This window comes from Paramisgurnus dabryanus, chromosome 24, assembly GCF_030506205.2.
Source record: "Paramisgurnus dabryanus chromosome 24, PD_genome_1.1, whole genome shotgun sequence".
Lineage (NCBI taxonomy): Eukaryota > Metazoa > Chordata > Actinopteri > Cypriniformes > Cobitidae > Paramisgurnus > Paramisgurnus dabryanus.
Window position 1 is genome coordinate 12,182,201 of NC_133360.1, and position 16,596 is coordinate 12,198,796.

The 16,596-nt window shown below is 38.7% G+C and overlaps 1 protein-coding gene across 2 annotated transcripts in view; it reads right to left on the minus strand.

Moving 5' to 3' along the window:
* Positions 1-16,596, minus strand: part of pip5k1ca (phosphatidylinositol-4-phosphate 5-kinase, type I, gamma a) — a 30,201-nt gene that overhangs the window by 7,038 nt on the left and 6,567 nt on the right. For both annotated transcript variants that reach the window (XM_065245871.2, XM_065245862.2), the window contains exons 2-15: positions 11,256-11,287; positions 10,949-11,035; positions 10,739-10,869; positions 10,544-10,661; positions 10,072-10,224; positions 6,412-6,711; positions 5,910-6,115; positions 4,222-4,305; positions 4,091-4,139; positions 2,067-2,151; positions 1,816-1,977; positions 1,151-1,292; positions 888-917; positions 501-605 (exon numbers count right to left, since the gene is read on the minus strand). In XM_065245871.2, coding sequence (XP_065101943.1) covers positions 501-605; positions 888-917; positions 1,151-1,292; positions 1,816-1,977; positions 2,067-2,151; positions 4,091-4,139; positions 4,222-4,305; positions 5,910-6,115; positions 6,412-6,711; positions 10,072-10,224; positions 10,544-10,661; positions 10,739-10,869; positions 10,949-11,035; positions 11,256-11,287 — 1,684 coding nt within the window. The remainder of the gene's footprint in view (positions 1-500; positions 606-887; positions 918-1,150; positions 1,293-1,815; positions 1,978-2,066; positions 2,152-4,090; positions 4,140-4,221; positions 4,306-5,909; positions 6,116-6,411; positions 6,712-10,071; positions 10,225-10,543; positions 10,662-10,738; positions 10,870-10,948; positions 11,036-11,255; positions 11,288-16,596) is intronic.

Consider the following 16,596-nt stretch of genomic DNA (forward strand, 5'->3'; position numbering starts at 1 on the left):
CAAATGTTCAACTCCAGGGGAGCTGGAAAATAAGCCTTTTTTTTTTTAAATTGGAGTGTCCCTAATATAATGTTTATTTGTCCTGTTTGCTCATCTTTATATAAAACTTCCTTTAAACTTTTCCCTAAGTGTCTCACATAAGAAAACATCCCACAGGTTTAAAATTATGGATTTTTAAATGTTTATAATGTACCTTCACTGTCACTATAGCCTGTTTACTTGTATTATCCAACACAAAAATGTAGTTCCGGTTTGCTTATATTCCTGTGTGACTGTTTCCATCGAGGAGTTTTCCCATCACTCCACCAGGAAAACTCAGCCGATCATTGCTCATTCCCATGATACCCCTGACTGCACTGCTTTCGATTCAGTGAAAGTTTCCAAGGGAAAATACATGCTTTGCACTTGATTCAGTTTAAAACTGCACAAAACTGTTTTTGTGGTTTTGGTAACCAGATGAAAACATTATTTCTCTCATTTGGACAGTGCTGCGTCATTACCCGATTTCCGTCGATGGCTGGGGAGCCTTCAGGGTGAGCTCGCTGTCATAACGTCCCTCCACTTCCACCTCCACTGTGATGGTTTGCTGATCTTCATCCTGCATTCTACGACAATACAAGCAAAGGGCTTAATAAAACCATACTGCTGACCGTACTACAGAAACATGGTATAACTCAGCATACTGCAACTATTGAAAAAACAAACACATTCATCTGTAAAAAAATTGACATGATCAATATTGTTAGTGTAAAAAATATTGCATATTATTATGTGTTTAGTATAGCTCAGTGGAGTTTCCTTTAAAAGGAAAATGTGGGATTTATTTTTGTAAAAGGAGAAGTGACTGATGAGGTCATTAGGGACAAACTACTTCCTGTTTTACTTACGATTCTTCATGACTGGACTGGGTGTGTCTCCTGTACAGAAGAGAACAGATGGCTTATTGTACGTAAGGTATGGGTTCAAGCCATGACACTGTTATATGAGAGAGAGAGAGAGAGAGAGAGAGAGAGAGAGAGAGAGAGAGAGAGAGAGAGAGAGAGAGAGAGAGAGAGAGAGAGAGAGAGAGAGAGAGAGAGAGAGAGAGAGAGAGAGAGAGAGAGAGAGAGAGAGAGAGAGAGAGAGAGAGAGACGGGGGGGGGGGGGTTACCTGTAGCGCGGGTGCTCTGAGGTGTCTGATGGTGAACGTTCTGGAATGGATAGAGAGGTGGTGGAGGAGAGAGTGGTCGCGATGGAGGCTGTTGCGGCTTCCTCAAAGGATGGAGGAGTGCAGGGGAGCACGTCTGCCCGACCTGAAATACAAATTATCTCATTAAAACTCAAAAGTGTGTCCTTTAAAATGCAAATGAGCTGATATCTGCACCAGATGGCAGTGCCATGGTTGGATAGTGCAGATTAAGGGGCGGTATTATCCCCTTCTGACATCACAGGGGGAGCCAAATTTCAATGAGCTATTTTTTCATGTGCTTGCAGAGAATGGTTTACCAAAACTAAGTTACTGGGTTGATCTTTTTCACATTTTCAACGGTTGATAAAAGCAATGAGGACCCAATTATAGCACTTAAACATGGAAAAAGTCAGATTTTCATGATATGTCCCCTTTAACGCCTAAAAAAGCATGTCTTAAACACATGCCATTTTTGGTAGATTGCATTGGTCATTATAGAAATTAGATTTGTGCGCCTTGACAGTACATCACCCAGCAGAAATTTCCACTCCTATCTGCGCTTATATGCTAATTTGCTAATTTATTATAAGCTAATTTAGTAAATCTGTGCTCAAGTCTTTAGTTGTTACTTGTTTAGAGACATTTACCATCGTCATCCAGTGTGGGGAAGCTCCGAGCTCCTCTCAGGTCGTAGATGTTTTCGTCTTTCACGAACGGCAGCTGGCTGGCCGACCAGGACGCACCGGGGCCGCTGCATTTGGTGCCGATCAGACCTCCGCGGCCCCTCTTCGATGGAGAGGATTTCAATGCTGAAAAGATATTCAATGTGTTCAAATTAACTTTACTAAAAATGTAAAGTTTCTGTCTGATTCAGTGGTATCGGTATCGGTTGACTCACAGGAAGACTTTCTGAATACGGTAGTGCTCATGAATCTGAAGAATCTGTCGGCATAAAATGACGGCCTGTGTACAGACACAGTGTCCTGCAATAGAAAAGATACATTAGTATTCATAGATAGATAAATAGATAGATAGATGTACATTAGCATTCATAGATAGACAGACAGATAGATAAAAACTATCTATAAAGATAGGAAGATTGAAGAGTTTGGTTCCAAAATGCAATAAACGCCATTTTAAAAAACAATTAGTTACCGCCAATCAGTATTGTACCAGGTCAGTATTAAAAAGTCAATTCTTAATTTTACGCAAAATCCGATATCTGCCATGTTATTCTCTCATCTTTTCTCTCTTTACTCCCAAAACGTGATAAACGCCACTCCTCCTTCTCTCCAAAATGCAATAAATCCATTTAACCAATCACAGCGCACCATTCCACGCACTGTAAACAACAATGGCGGCGCGTTGAATACACAGAATCCTAGTTTTCCTCATCTACTTTGTACTTCGTGATCAACAAACAAACAAAAACAAAATAATACTTTGATGGCATTGATAAACCTGTTGTGGTTTTCTGTGGGGGGGAAGAAATGTAAGCCATCAAAATTGAATAATTTACGTGAGAGGCACTCGCAAAACGGAAAAATGCCGGCTGTTGCTTGTTCTCCCGACAGCATGAAGCTTCTGTCATGCTAACACATTGACCCCAGGTGATCTTATGAAAAATTTTACATGATTTTACTCAAAGTCATTGAAAATCAACAGGACCAAAACATTTTACAGCTGATTGCTGTCAAAAAAGTTCAGCGACGACGTCACACGACGTGTTTTGATTAATGCCATTAATATTTATTATTTAATCAGTGTATACCACAAGTCAAATAAATGAATATAACATGGCAAAGATGAATGCACATTTATATATTGATTCAATAGATTTATAGCATTTAAAAAAAAAATGTCATGGATTTATTGCATTTTGCGGAAAAAATAATCAGTTTTTATAATACATTTTTGAAAATCAATTATGGATCTGAATTTTTTATGTTTTTATAACCTAAAGATGCTATGTGAAAGTTTGTAACAGAAAATAGTGGTTTTCATCACTTTCTTGGTATACAAAACTCGTTTTTACCAAAATTACTCAAAATGGATTTATTGCGTATTGGAACCAAACTCTTCATTGGTTGATCCTCTTTTGTGGCATTCTGTTCTGGGCTACGTCTTTATAAACTTTGCACATGTGCGTAATTTCTTCCCAAACCTCCTTAAATTCTTCTCAAATGGGAGCTTCAGCTCCAAACACAACAATACAACATGCGTACAAAATGTTTAATGCATCTTCAATGAAATATTTCAATAGAGTGAAGATATCTCTTGGACATCACTTTTGTCCACTAAACACAAATTTTACTCCCAGCAGATGTGATTCGGTTGTCTCTTATTCTCTATAAATAACCTAATTAGTATGCAAATGAATCCTGAGCCATTTGCAGTGCGGCATAAGCTGAAGCGTCAGAGGCAGAAACCTGCGTCACCAAATGTGACATAGCCTCTATTTTCACAGCTGTGCAGAGCAAAATGAACTTCTTCTTCCAGGAATAAAGTGTGTATTTGCGAATGCATACACCCCTTATATCCAGCAACCGTCACATGCATGGGGCAAATATGTGTGCATATTATATCATTATTTCCATTTAAATCTTAAATGGAAGCCTTTATAAATTCTGTTCCAAGCATTGCATCAGATGTAGACGATCACGTTTGCAGAAATATGTGTGGCCCAGTCTGTTTAAAACAGCTAAATGCATTTATTGTTTTCTATACAAACTCATCCTACATAATGTAAAGAACATTTAGTGAAAATATACCATTGATATCTTTAATATTGACTGTGTAAGATTGAAATCAATGAGTGAAATCAAACTCCTCATCTCAACATTATATTGAGACTTTAGCCTGGATTTCAAAGACAGGATGTAAATATTTTCTTTGTTGATAACTGTACAGCAAAATTCTCACCCCATCATGAACCAAAGCCTTCCACGTGTGCTCTAATTTCTTTATTAACCTAAAAGAAAAAACAAATCTGTCAAACACTGCGTTGCATAAATCAAACCGACAGCTATGAATCATACGTCGGCCACAAGCACCTGTAGGACTGCAGGATGTCGATTATTCCGATGTACAGTAACAGGCGCTCTCCTTTGGCATTGACCGCAGGAATGCCGCCCATACTGAAAAATACATATATATTAGAAAGTTACATAAAATAGCTTTTTCAGTGCAAAATAACCTGAATACCGAAGAAAATACTGTATTTTGCAGATGTTTTTACAGCTGATTCCTAAACAAAATGAAAAAATTAACATCATTTGTTTGCAGGTGTCACCTGGTTTGGTATTTCCCTATCTTATTTAATACAAGCCATATTATACACATGTATATTTTATTTGCCTTGTACTGAATATTTGTGACCCAGTATATAAACACTCACCTAAAGGATTATTAGGAACACCATACTAATACTGTGTTTGACCCCCTTTCGCCTTCAGAACTGCCTTAATTCTACATGGCATTGATTCAACAAGGTGCTGAAAGCATTCTTTAGAAATGTTGGCCCATATTGATAGGATAGCATCTTGCAGTTGATGGAGTTTTATGGGATGCACATCCAGGGCACGAAGCTCCCGTTCCACCACATCCCAAAGATGCTCTATTGGGTTGAGATCTGGTGACTGTGGGGGCCATTTTAGTACAGTGAACTCAACGTTCAAGAAACCAATTTGAAATGAATCGAGCTTTGTGACATGGTGCATTATCCTGCTGGAAGTAGACATCAGAGGATGAGTACATGGTGGTCATAAAGGGATAGACATGGTCAGAAACAATGTTCAGATAGGCCGTGGTATTTAAATGATTCCCAATTGGCACTAAAGGGGCCTAAAGTGTGCCAAGAAAACAACAACCCCACACCATTACAGCACCACCACCAGCCTGCACAGTGGTAACAAGGCATGATGGGTCCATGTTCTCATTCTGTTTACGCCAAATTCTGACTCTACCATCTGAACGTCTCAACAGAAATGGAGACTCATCAGACCATGCAAAATTGTTCTAGTCTTCAACTGTCCGATTTTGGTGAGCTCGTGCAAATTGTAGCCTCTTTTTTCTATTTGTAGTCGAGATGAGTGGTACCCGGCTGTTGTAGCCCATCTGCCTAAAGGTTGTGCGTGTTGTGGCTTCACAAATGCTTTGCTGCATACCTCAGTTGTAACGAGTGGTTATGTCAGTCAAAGTTGCTTTTCTATCAGCTTGAATCAGTCGGTCCATTCTCCTCTGACCTCTAGCATCAACAAGCCATTTTCGCCTACAGGACTGCCGCATACTGGATGTTTTTCCCTTTTCACACCATTCTTTGTAAACCCTAGAAATGGTTGTGCTTGAAAATCCCAGTAACTGAGCAGATTGTGTAATACTCAGACCGGCCCGTCTGGCACCAACAACCATGCCACGCTCAAAATTACTTAAATCCCGTTTCTTTCCCATTCTGGCATTCAGTTTGGAGTTTATGAGACTATCTTGACCAGGACCAAACCCCTAAATGCATTGAAGCAACTGCCATGTGATTGGTTGATTAGATAATTGCATTAATGAGAAATTGAACACGTGTTACTAATAATCCTTTAGGTGAGTGTATCTGTGAAAATCCAGCTAAATAATTTTTTCAATTTAGCTGGATTTTCCAATCATTTTAAGATTATGAGACTTCAGCCTGGATTTCACAGATAGGGTCACATGTGTATCCTTTATTCGTGTCGAATAAAGTTGATGTGCTCACGTGTCCTCCGTGTCAATCTCCTCTCCGCAGGCAGACGCTCCCTGTATGGACTCCATGGCAGTGGAGTAAAGTGCTTTCTGTGCCAGTGGTCTCTTCTCATCACTGTTACCCTGAGATCCCTCCATCTGCTGCTCTTTCTCCGCCTGATCGATGTTGTGAACTCCCAACAACAAACTGTAGTCCATAATCTTAAAGCTCTCCAAGACCTGCAACACAAAACATGTCAATAATAGTCCAATATCTTAACAAATCTCATTACACGGCTTGTTGATATTCAAGGCTGTGCCATTATTGTGCATATAGTCACGGCAGTGCACCCAATTATATTTAACCGATACTTTACGATATTTTATTAACAAAGCAAATTTTTACCAACATGTGGCGCTTACTAGTTGTAAAATTTGGACCAAACTGTGAAGTGTGCTTCTGCACAGATCATTTTGTAAAATGTAAGCAAATGTCTAAGTAGTATTTAGGAAACATAATCTCCTGATAACCTTACCAAACAGTCTCTCTGTAACGTCTTAATCAGGGCGCTGTAAGTGTCCGTGTCCAGCATGATTCCATCCAGCATATCCTGCATGAAGTCGAGGTCTTTGAAAGTGGGCCTTGCCTTTTCCCGCTCTTTCTTGGAGGCCCGTCGCTTGTAGGTGGATCCTTTCAAGTCATATTTAAGGTGCATGCGCACCACCCTGGGCAGCACGTTGTTCATGACCACCATCCGAATGTTCTTCCCACCCGATTGTACGCAGTACAACCCAAAGAACTTGGGCAATAAGGTGCGAGGATTCTGGTTTAGGTTCTGCACGAAACAAAAGGCACAAACACATTCCAGTCAGAATGGGACTAAAATGTACAAATTTTGGGAAGGATCACAAAAAGAATCACACAGTGTTCAATTGAGTTGGTTACATGCTCTGTTGAATCAATGAAATCCTCTAACATAGCTTTTCTCTTTAAAGGTATAGTTCCTCTCAAAATTACGTTTTCTTTTTATTATCATGTCACTTCAACACAACTTTAACCCCTTAAAGGGACACTCCACTTTTTTGAAAATAGGCTCATGCCCATGTCATCCGAATGATACTACGAAGCGCCCGAAAAGTTGAAAAGGTGATTTGCACCTTCAAATTAATATAACTCTTCCATTATTTGGTCTAAAACAGTGGTCTTCAACATTTTTAGGCCAAGGATCCCTAATAGTGTATCAAATCCCCCACTACATGTATCAAATGAAGAGTGTATTTATTATTATTCATAACACATATTATGTAAAAATGGTTACTTTACAAAGATATTTAAATAATATTTTTGGCAAACTACTTAACTTTGTTATTTAGATTAATACATTTTAGTGTGGGATTTTTTATTAGCATATTAATCCATTTTTGTTTGATGCCTAATTTCACTTATTTCATTCAAACAATATTTGGAGGACTCCCACCACAGACCCCCAAGGGTCCCTGGACCCCCTGTTGAAGACCTAGATATCTAATCTTGGTCTCTTTTTTAAAGAAAACTCTCTAAAGTTTTTGACTGAAGTGTCTGTAGTCTGTAATATTAAACAAAAAAGTTATAGCAGTTTAAGCTTATTTTAAAAAATAAAAATAAGGCAAATCAAGTTTATATTTTATATTAAAAAATATAAAAATGAAAAATGTTCATGTCCAGAATGTTAAATAAATATAAAGCCATAAGTCTCAAGTAGTTTTGATCTAAATTTCAAGGTAAAATCACAATTTCTTTGTTTTTGTAACACTTTTAGTGATTTTACCAACAAAGGCCACTAGGTGTCATTGGTTTGCTGCATACTATTGTCACAAATTCATAAATTACTGTCACTGCATAATTATTACTCCAAAAAGGTTTGAAAAAAGAAAAAAACACAAAGTTCTTCGAGCTTCCAGCAATATGTAGTTTGTCAAGATTATTTTTAGCAGGGTTATCAATTATAATCAAGGCTATTATAAATGAAATAGGTACGTAAAGAATTTGGGCCCACCAGTGTCCCCGTGACAGTTAAGGGTTTTTTAATCCGAGTTTGATACCCCTTAGTAACTTGTACTGTATGTAAAAAGCAATGTGAACTTTTTGTAAAGAATCGTTTTGGTTGTGTAACCACACAAGGGTGTGTGTGAACTAACAAATTTTCATTTTAAGGGGAACTATTCCATAAAATCTGTCAGTACTTCAAGCCATGTCTGTTTCAAGTTCCACTTACCCACAAAACAGGCTTATCATTTGAATACACACCACATTTTATAGATAAACAAAGTAAACCACTTCTGAATGTTAAAGTTTTCTACAAAGCATTACAAAAAATTTTATGCAGTCAATCAATATGTTTTCATCAAATTCCAAACTCGAAAAAGACCATATTATCAAAAACACACGCGTTCTGTTCATTTCATAATCATTTCAGAAACCCATAAAACTTCAACCACCTGATTCTAGTTAGTTCAAAGTTAGTTCAAAAACAAAGAATAGCGCAGTACAAGACCCGTCAACCGATGTTCCAAAAATTCACATCAACCTCCACGGATCCACTTCAGCCGACGAAATGTGAACGAAAAATGCTGAGGTGAAACAAAAAAAAACAAAAAGAGTTAAATGGAGGTTTCTCAAAATAGCATTCCCAGTGGGCCATAAACAGGTGAAGGTCAGCATTGTTTCAGGCTATTGCTTAACATCGGCCGATCCGTCACTATTCACGGGCTCATTAGCTCCAGCTGAATGGACAAAACAAGCCAATCCTATAACTGCCCAGACATCGAAAACCCATTTATACTTTATCTACCCAAAGCCATGTCACGCTCTCCTGGAAATCGGACTCCATTTGTCCTATTATTGTCGACTCAAGTGGTTCAACGGGGGAACGTAAAGCACAGTCTGAATGCTAATAATTTCTCACCTACATCGTAATTCAAGTAAATAGTACACATATCACCTCAGGGGAGAGATCTGTTCAAAATAGCCTGTTGGGTAATGGGCACTGTTATTGTTTAACCATGCAGTTAATGTATTATATGGTTGAAAAGCTTCAGCTTAGAAGTAAAATATAAAAGTTTTCTTTAATTGTATGTTGTACCAGCTGATGTTTTTCGGGGCACGTATTGAAAAGGCACCTTCATACAAAAGCAAATGTTTATCAGGTACTGATGCCTTTGAAGGAATAACCTGTTCTTGGGTGTATTTGTTACCTATAATTCTTTTTACAACAAAAATTGTATGTGGTATTCATAGTTAGACGGTTACAGTATGCATTGGGTACATTTTCCTTAGCTACTGATATGGGTGATTCTCGCGAAATTAGACTTATGAGGTGTCATGAAACATTTTGATAAAAAAGTAAGAGTATCAAAATAAGAAGCATACAGTTAAAAACATCTCTTCAGGTACTATTTTGCACATGATTTTGCAAATTTCCAATTTTTTTCCACATTTAAGGGGAAGATTTTCATTACCGCAACGTGTCCATGACTGGATTTTGGTTCTTTGACATAAAATTTTTTATAATTAAAAAATCTAAAAAATAAAAAGCTTCAGTGCATGTTATACTATAAACATTTACAGTAAAGAAACATGTGGTTTTTGGTGATCATTTGTAAATGTAGTGACAATAATAAGGAATATAAATGTGTCCAAGACCAATTTTCTCATCCTCCGCAACAATTTTCAATCATTGTTTAAGCCCTTGAGGAACTAATTTTTTTAATTGTTGGAAGGGACATAATTGACTGTGACACTCAAGATGGCTACCAGGTAAGCAGTTCTTATTTTTTCTCTCCAGATAAAAGTTGAAATTTTTTGTTCTCATTACCGAAACATGAGTTTGTAAATGCATATATTTAATGTAATATCATGTTGCGGTAATGATAATTTTTTGATAATGATAATCTAAAAAATGTAAATAATTCTATAGGAAATATTTTTTAAATCCTCTAAAAATAATGGTTATAGTAAGTTCAGATCTTAATCTTATATGTGCAAAAATAAATTGGCTTCAAGATGCCGGACATCTTTTATGTCTGGATTTCGGGTTATATCTTGCATAAATGGATATAATCTTAAACATTAGTCAAAATATAATTCATTTCTTTTGGTGTACAACTGTAAAAAATTGCTAATATACTCAAACACAAGTAAAAATTTGTCAACCCACCATGTAATATCCAGGCAGGAGTTTCTGCAAGAACTCTGCTTCTTTGTGCATGACTGTTTTGATGATGAACTCATCGTCCTTGGTGACGTAAAAGACGGAGCCACTCGCTCCTGGATTGGACAGCTCGATCAATGGCTCATTACAAAGCGAATACTGTGGGGGAACACAAATTTAGCTCTCAAAATGTACAATTTAAACTCTTTAACATGTAACATAGCTGAAACTAATACAGTATATAACATAATTTACAATTACGCATTTGGGAGATGCTTTTATACAAAGTGACTTACAGTCCATTCAATCTATACATTTTATCAGTACGCGTGTACTGATGGCGATCGAACCCATGACTGATCAAAGATTAATAAATACTGAAAAACGATATTGCTCATTGTTGATTCATGTTAGCTAATGCTAATATTAACAAACCTTATTGTAAAGTGTTTTATTACAATATTTCATTATTTCTTACCAAATAGTCATCCGGCCGTATGCCGAAGAGCTCTCTGAAGTATCGAAAGGCCACGGGGGCGTACGTTTTAAATCGGAAGTCTGGGAAATGGTGGGCTGGCGTCAAATTGCTCCCCTCGCTGGATAAACACGGAGAAGATATTTTACTCCTTGTGAAATATCACATCACCCCTCGACCATGGTTGCATGTGCTCACCTGGGGAAAAATATGCTCTCCACCACATAGAAATCTTGCATGAGAACGTCACGCTCGGGCTTTGAACTCAAGTTCCCCACCGTGTAACCAATGCCGAGTTGAATGGCACCTTTAAGCGCCGATGATGTTGTCTGTAAAAATCGACAGATGTGGACGATAAGAATCTCATTTGAAATGTTATGAACTGTACATTTTTATCAAATGCTGGACCTTCTTGTAAGTGGTCTCTCCGGACGCGTCCACTCCTCGGTGTCCGATCTTCTTTATGTGGGCCGGCTGGCCTGAAGATGAAGGCATCTATTGGAGAGAGAGAACGAATGAAACCAGTCGTTTACATTACATTTACACATTTCGCAGATTTATCCAAAGCAACTTACAGTGCATTTAAGGAATACATTTTTTTTTATCAGTATGTGTTCCCTGAGAATCGAACCCATGACCTGCGTTGTAAACGTAATGCTTTACCAGTTAAACTACAGTTTAGTGGATGTTTTTGATGTATGGTAGATGTACATACCTCTGTGATGAAAGCCTTTTTCAATGTACCATCTAGGAGATAAAGAAAATAGATAAAGAGGAATTCAATGATAGAAAAAGACATGAACGACAAGATTTTGTCTTCTCTTCTAACGTCAAAATGGGTCAAAATAGTCAACATACTATCTTATAACAAACTAATAAATTAGTGAGATCAATTAGTTCATTTAAATTTTGCAGGGTTCCCACACCTTAGCTACCTTCAAATTCAAGGGCCTTTCAAGGACTTTCCAGGTCCAATACACTCAAATTCAAGGACTAAATGTGGGGAGACATTTCAATGGAGGGGCAAGGTTACTACATGTTACCTTTTAAAATACATCGTTACAGTTCCCTTTTGAGGGAACTCGCGCTGCGTCACTGCGGTGACACTTTGGGGACGCCTCCAGGGGTAAGTGCGTCTGAATGTGTATATCAAATTCAACCAATGGTGAGGCTTAACGACAAAGACAGGATGCAGGAAGTATATCGCTATCTGAAATATTGCCAAAGACGGCGTTTCAGGGACACAGGAAGTATGGCAAGGGAGACGCAGCGTCTCGTTCCCTTCTCAGGGAACAACAGTTACATACGTAACCCGAGACGTTTTCATGTGTCAAATACAACTATGCAAAAAAGCATTTTGGTATGAATCAACATTCGCATACAAAAGATACAAGCATGTGAAGGGAACAGTTTAGCACGTGTGCTTAAAAAGTCTAGAATTTTTATGATATTATCCTATACTACATAGGGAATAATATGGATTTTTTTCCAGAAAACTTCTTGCATAAAATAGATTCAAGCACTTTCAATGACCTGTATCTATGTATGTATATTTTCAAAAATTTCCCAGGGCCTTGATTTTTTTCTCTCAGATTTACAAACTTTCAAGGATTTCAAGGACCTGTGGAACCCTGATTTAGGTTAGTGTAAAATAACACATTTACGAATTTGGCAGACACCTTTAGCCAAAAGCGACTTTGTAAAGCATTACAACAATGTAAAAAATTAAAAGTTGGTTCAACTTAAAAAAGTGAATTGACTGGTTGCCTTGAAATTTTAAGTTTTCAACTTAAAAATGTTAGTTGACACCAATTTTTGTAACTAATTTTTTAAGTTTAACTCATTCTTCGCCAGCCTGTTTTTGAAAAGCTGCCTGTCATTATTTTTTGTGATTTTCACAAAAGTTTCACAAAATGCCTTCCAGGAAAATTTCTTTTAAAAATATATAAACATACAAATATATCAAATAAAACGAACAGACCCTCTGCTTTCAAACAAACAATAAACAAACAAACAAAGCGGTAAAAACGTTTCATCCTATCTATATTTTTTTCTCAGCTTATAAACTCTTAAAGGTGCAGTGTGTAATTTTTAGAAGGATCTCTTGACAGAAATGCAAAATAATATACAAAACTATATTATCAGGGGTGTATAAACACCTTTCATAATGAACCGTTATGTGTTTATTACCTTAGAATGAGATGTTTTTATCTACATAACATGGTCCCCTTACATGGAAGTCGCCATTTTGTGCCGCCATGTTTTTACAGAAGCTCTTAAGTAACCATAGACAGTAAAAGAAATGGACACAGCGATCCCATTGGATTCAACGGAGACAAGTGAAGTCAATTAGAAGCACGCACTTCCTGGGTGTCGAGCGTACTGCGCAGACTCAAACTGAGCTCCATGACGTGGATGTCACGTGAGCAACCTGTCTGACAATTGTAAGTCTTCTAATAGCCGTGCGACGGGAAATCTGAATCACCTACTGAATCTTGCAGAGACGGCGAGCGTGAACAGGAGCACATTTTGGTTAGTATTCTTATTAATAATCTCCCTTGACTTTATGCCTTCACGTCCACCCGATTGCCTCATAGTCAGTAAAAGATTGCCTGTGAGCTTCTCTCCCAGTCCATACGGTAATTTCTCTACTGTGCGACAGAAAGTCGCAGGTTATGACGCAACCGTTAGCATATTTTTACAAAAACTGCTTCTACTGGGACATAACGTAAGATACATGGTAATGGAGCCTTTTATACATTTTCGTGTTTCTTTAGAAATAATTAATGGACAAATGGAGTCTTTAAACGCCTCAGATGTAAAGTTATTCGCTGTCAAAGTGACGCCAAAATGAATGGGAGTCAATGGGATGCTAACAGCAGATGGGTGTTCGCTAAGCAATGGCGGCGTCCAGGGAAGCTTCAATAAAATATGAAACCCTGCCCCCCTGCTCTTAACGGACAAAAAGTTGTCTCTGGCGATGACATGTTTGTCCGGTGGCGGCAACTGTAGCTTCTCTATGTGTTTCAAAAGCAAGAGGTGAGCAGTGGACTGAGCCTTTGGTTGCAATTCGCAACCTCGCCACTAGATGCCGCTAAAATGTACACACTGCACGTTTAAATTTTGGTATTTTTCTTCAAAAATATTTTCTTTAGCAAAAATCTGAAATAATTGCATTTTTGTGAAGGAATTTTGTCAGAGATTAGATTCAGAATCAGAACAAAGATCAAAACATATGATGAGTCTAAAAATAATAAAAACATTTATTCCGTTCTTTTTACAATTCTGGAAAGTGCCATCTAGTGCAGTGTTTCTCAATCCTGGTCCTCGAGGACCCCTTCCACAATGTTTTAGACATCTCCTTAATTAACACACCTGATTTAACTCATTAGCTTGTTATTCTGGAAGGAGGCTGATGAGTTGGTTCAGGTGTTTTAAATAAGGAGACATCTAAAACTTTCTGGGAGGGGTACTCGAGGACCACGGTTGAAAAACACATAGTGGATAATCCCAATATTATAGATTACCCTAAAAACTCATCAGGGACACTTGATGCAAAATGTTTTCTCTTAATTGACGAGATAACTCATCAATGGCGGGGAAAGAGTTAATTAATTGAGCAATTAATTAACTTACTTTTTTAAGTTGAACCAACAAATTTTTTATCAGTATGTGTATTCCCTGGGTTCGAACCCATGACGTTTTGCTCTGCTGACACAATTTTTTACCAATGAGCTGTTATACAGGAGCGGTGCAGATACATAAACATACCCAGAACATTTCACACCTACAACTGCTGATATATTCATATGAAATGTTAACCGGACTCTGCAGTCAATGGGTTGTCAACCACTTACTGTGTATACACAGACGGCTTTAGCCGACACTTCATTAATCAGTCTTCATTTATATTCTGTACCCTGATAGCATCAGCAGCAGCTGTCGTTGTTGACCAGGGCATCAGTTTTATAAAAAACGCTCATGTGAGAGTGACAGCTCGATTTCTTTTGCTTTGTGATTCTCCCACAGACGCATCTGCAAATGTTCCCATTCAGCCGCTTTCCTCTTTTTCCATGACATCACAATCAAGGTCAGCGGGCTTTTTTCAGAGTTTGCTTATGCATAAACAGACACTTGCCGGTCTAAATAGGATGTTAGTCACTCACTAGACAGAGCGACATGCACTGAAAAAGCATGGGGAAATAAAAGTGGTGTTAAAAGACCTAAGCTAAAGTTAAAAGGATCTGCTGTAGAATCCAAACTAAGCTGTTTTTAGGAGGAGAGTAGCTGGTCCAAGCTGGACTATACCGGTTTTGATTGTGCCATAAGTAGGTGGGCTGAGATGGTATAAACAGCTGGGTTTTTATGGCTGGGTTTTTATGGCTGGCTGGTTCTTGTTTTTCCTAGTTTAAAGCAACACTAAAGAACTCTGGCTCTTTGCTCCCCCTACAGGTTAGAAGCGTAATTGTCCATTACCCACTGTCATAAATACTGAGGCATAGCTGGCTCTGATTGGATTGTAGGTCTGCCGTAAAGCAAGTTTTTGTAGTATTCACTCGGACTACAGGACCACTACCCGACGTTTGGAAACTTCTTTAGTGCGGTTTTGGTCGATAGAGGGCTGCAAAGCGAATGTGAAAGTGCTGTTCACCCTGTTTAGAGTGGATGAACGACTGAAACTGTTTTGGAAGCGTTATTTTAAGGTAAAAAAAACTCTTTGGTGTTGCTTTAAGGGCGCACTCACATTATCTAAACCAAACCAAACCATGCCCCAGCGTGATTGTCACCCCTCCCTACTCCCTCAGGTGCACGCACTCACACTGTACTTTTTATCGATCCGAGTCCGGGCGCACTTTTGTCATTAAGATGCGATTGTTTTGAAAAAAGCAGGAAGTAAAGCTCTCTCTTAACACTGGAACCCACCGTAATGATAAGTCTGTGTTTTTTATTCGGAGACGTTTGGTGCGCGATTACAGACAGCCCTCTCACATGTCATCATATTGCTTAGTTGATCTGTCACATGCGCAGCTCCAACATTCACGTAACCCCACTGCGCGCATCAAAAGGTTTTTACGGAGGCAGATGAAGGTGAGTGGTCGCGCAACTGACGTCATCACCTTTTAAATCGCGCTCAGGCGCGACTGCGCTCACACCACGGCCGCGGCGCGATTAACCAATCCGTCAAACAAACTAGGCATTGGGGGTCAAACGCGCCCGAGCGCGGTTTGGTTTGGATAGTGTGAGTGCGCCCTAAGATGACCTAGTAGCTTTGACAAAGCTACACTTGTACACAGCGTTGAGTCAAAAAGGGACAAACCCAACCCAATGGGTTGTAATTTGACATATGCTGGGTTGTTTTAACCCATTGTTGGGTCAAATTTAAACATTTAAAATCTTGGGTTATTTTTAAAGGGATAGTTCACCCAAAAATGGAAATACTCTTATCAACTCTCATGTTGTTACAAACCTGTATAAATTTCTTTGTTCTGATGAACATGAAGGGAGAAGCTCAGGCCGCCCGCCCGGTCAAGGACACTTGTCAAAAAGTAAGGGAAAGCTTGTTGACGCTTTGGCCGCTCTGAAGTCTGTTTTCTTGGAACTAATGGTTGGGTAGGAATGAAAGTTTACATTGTATGTTTCTCCAGAATCAGCCAGCGAAGAACGTCTAGGCTATATTACGATTGGTTGCTGCCGTTTTGCCGCTGCTTGCCATGGAACCGCATCATAGCTCATTAACATAAATGCAAGCTTCTTTCAACTTTCTGATTGACGCTCTGGTCGCTCAAAACGCGGCGCAGATGGATTTGACGCTCCTTGCAGCTGAGAAAAGCCGGCTTCCATTGTAAATGAATGACTTCAGGTAACTTTGGAAGCTCAAGTCAGCAGCGGTGTGAACGTACAGTTCTTTTAATGGGTGACATCATGCGTTACCAACTGAATTGTGGATCCGTCAACGTTGCGTCACTGCCGTTGCTAAACTTTTCGAGCACCAACCCGTGCGTCAGCCAATCCTTATTCAAATATCCTAGTGTGAGCCAGCCAATTACGTTTATGCA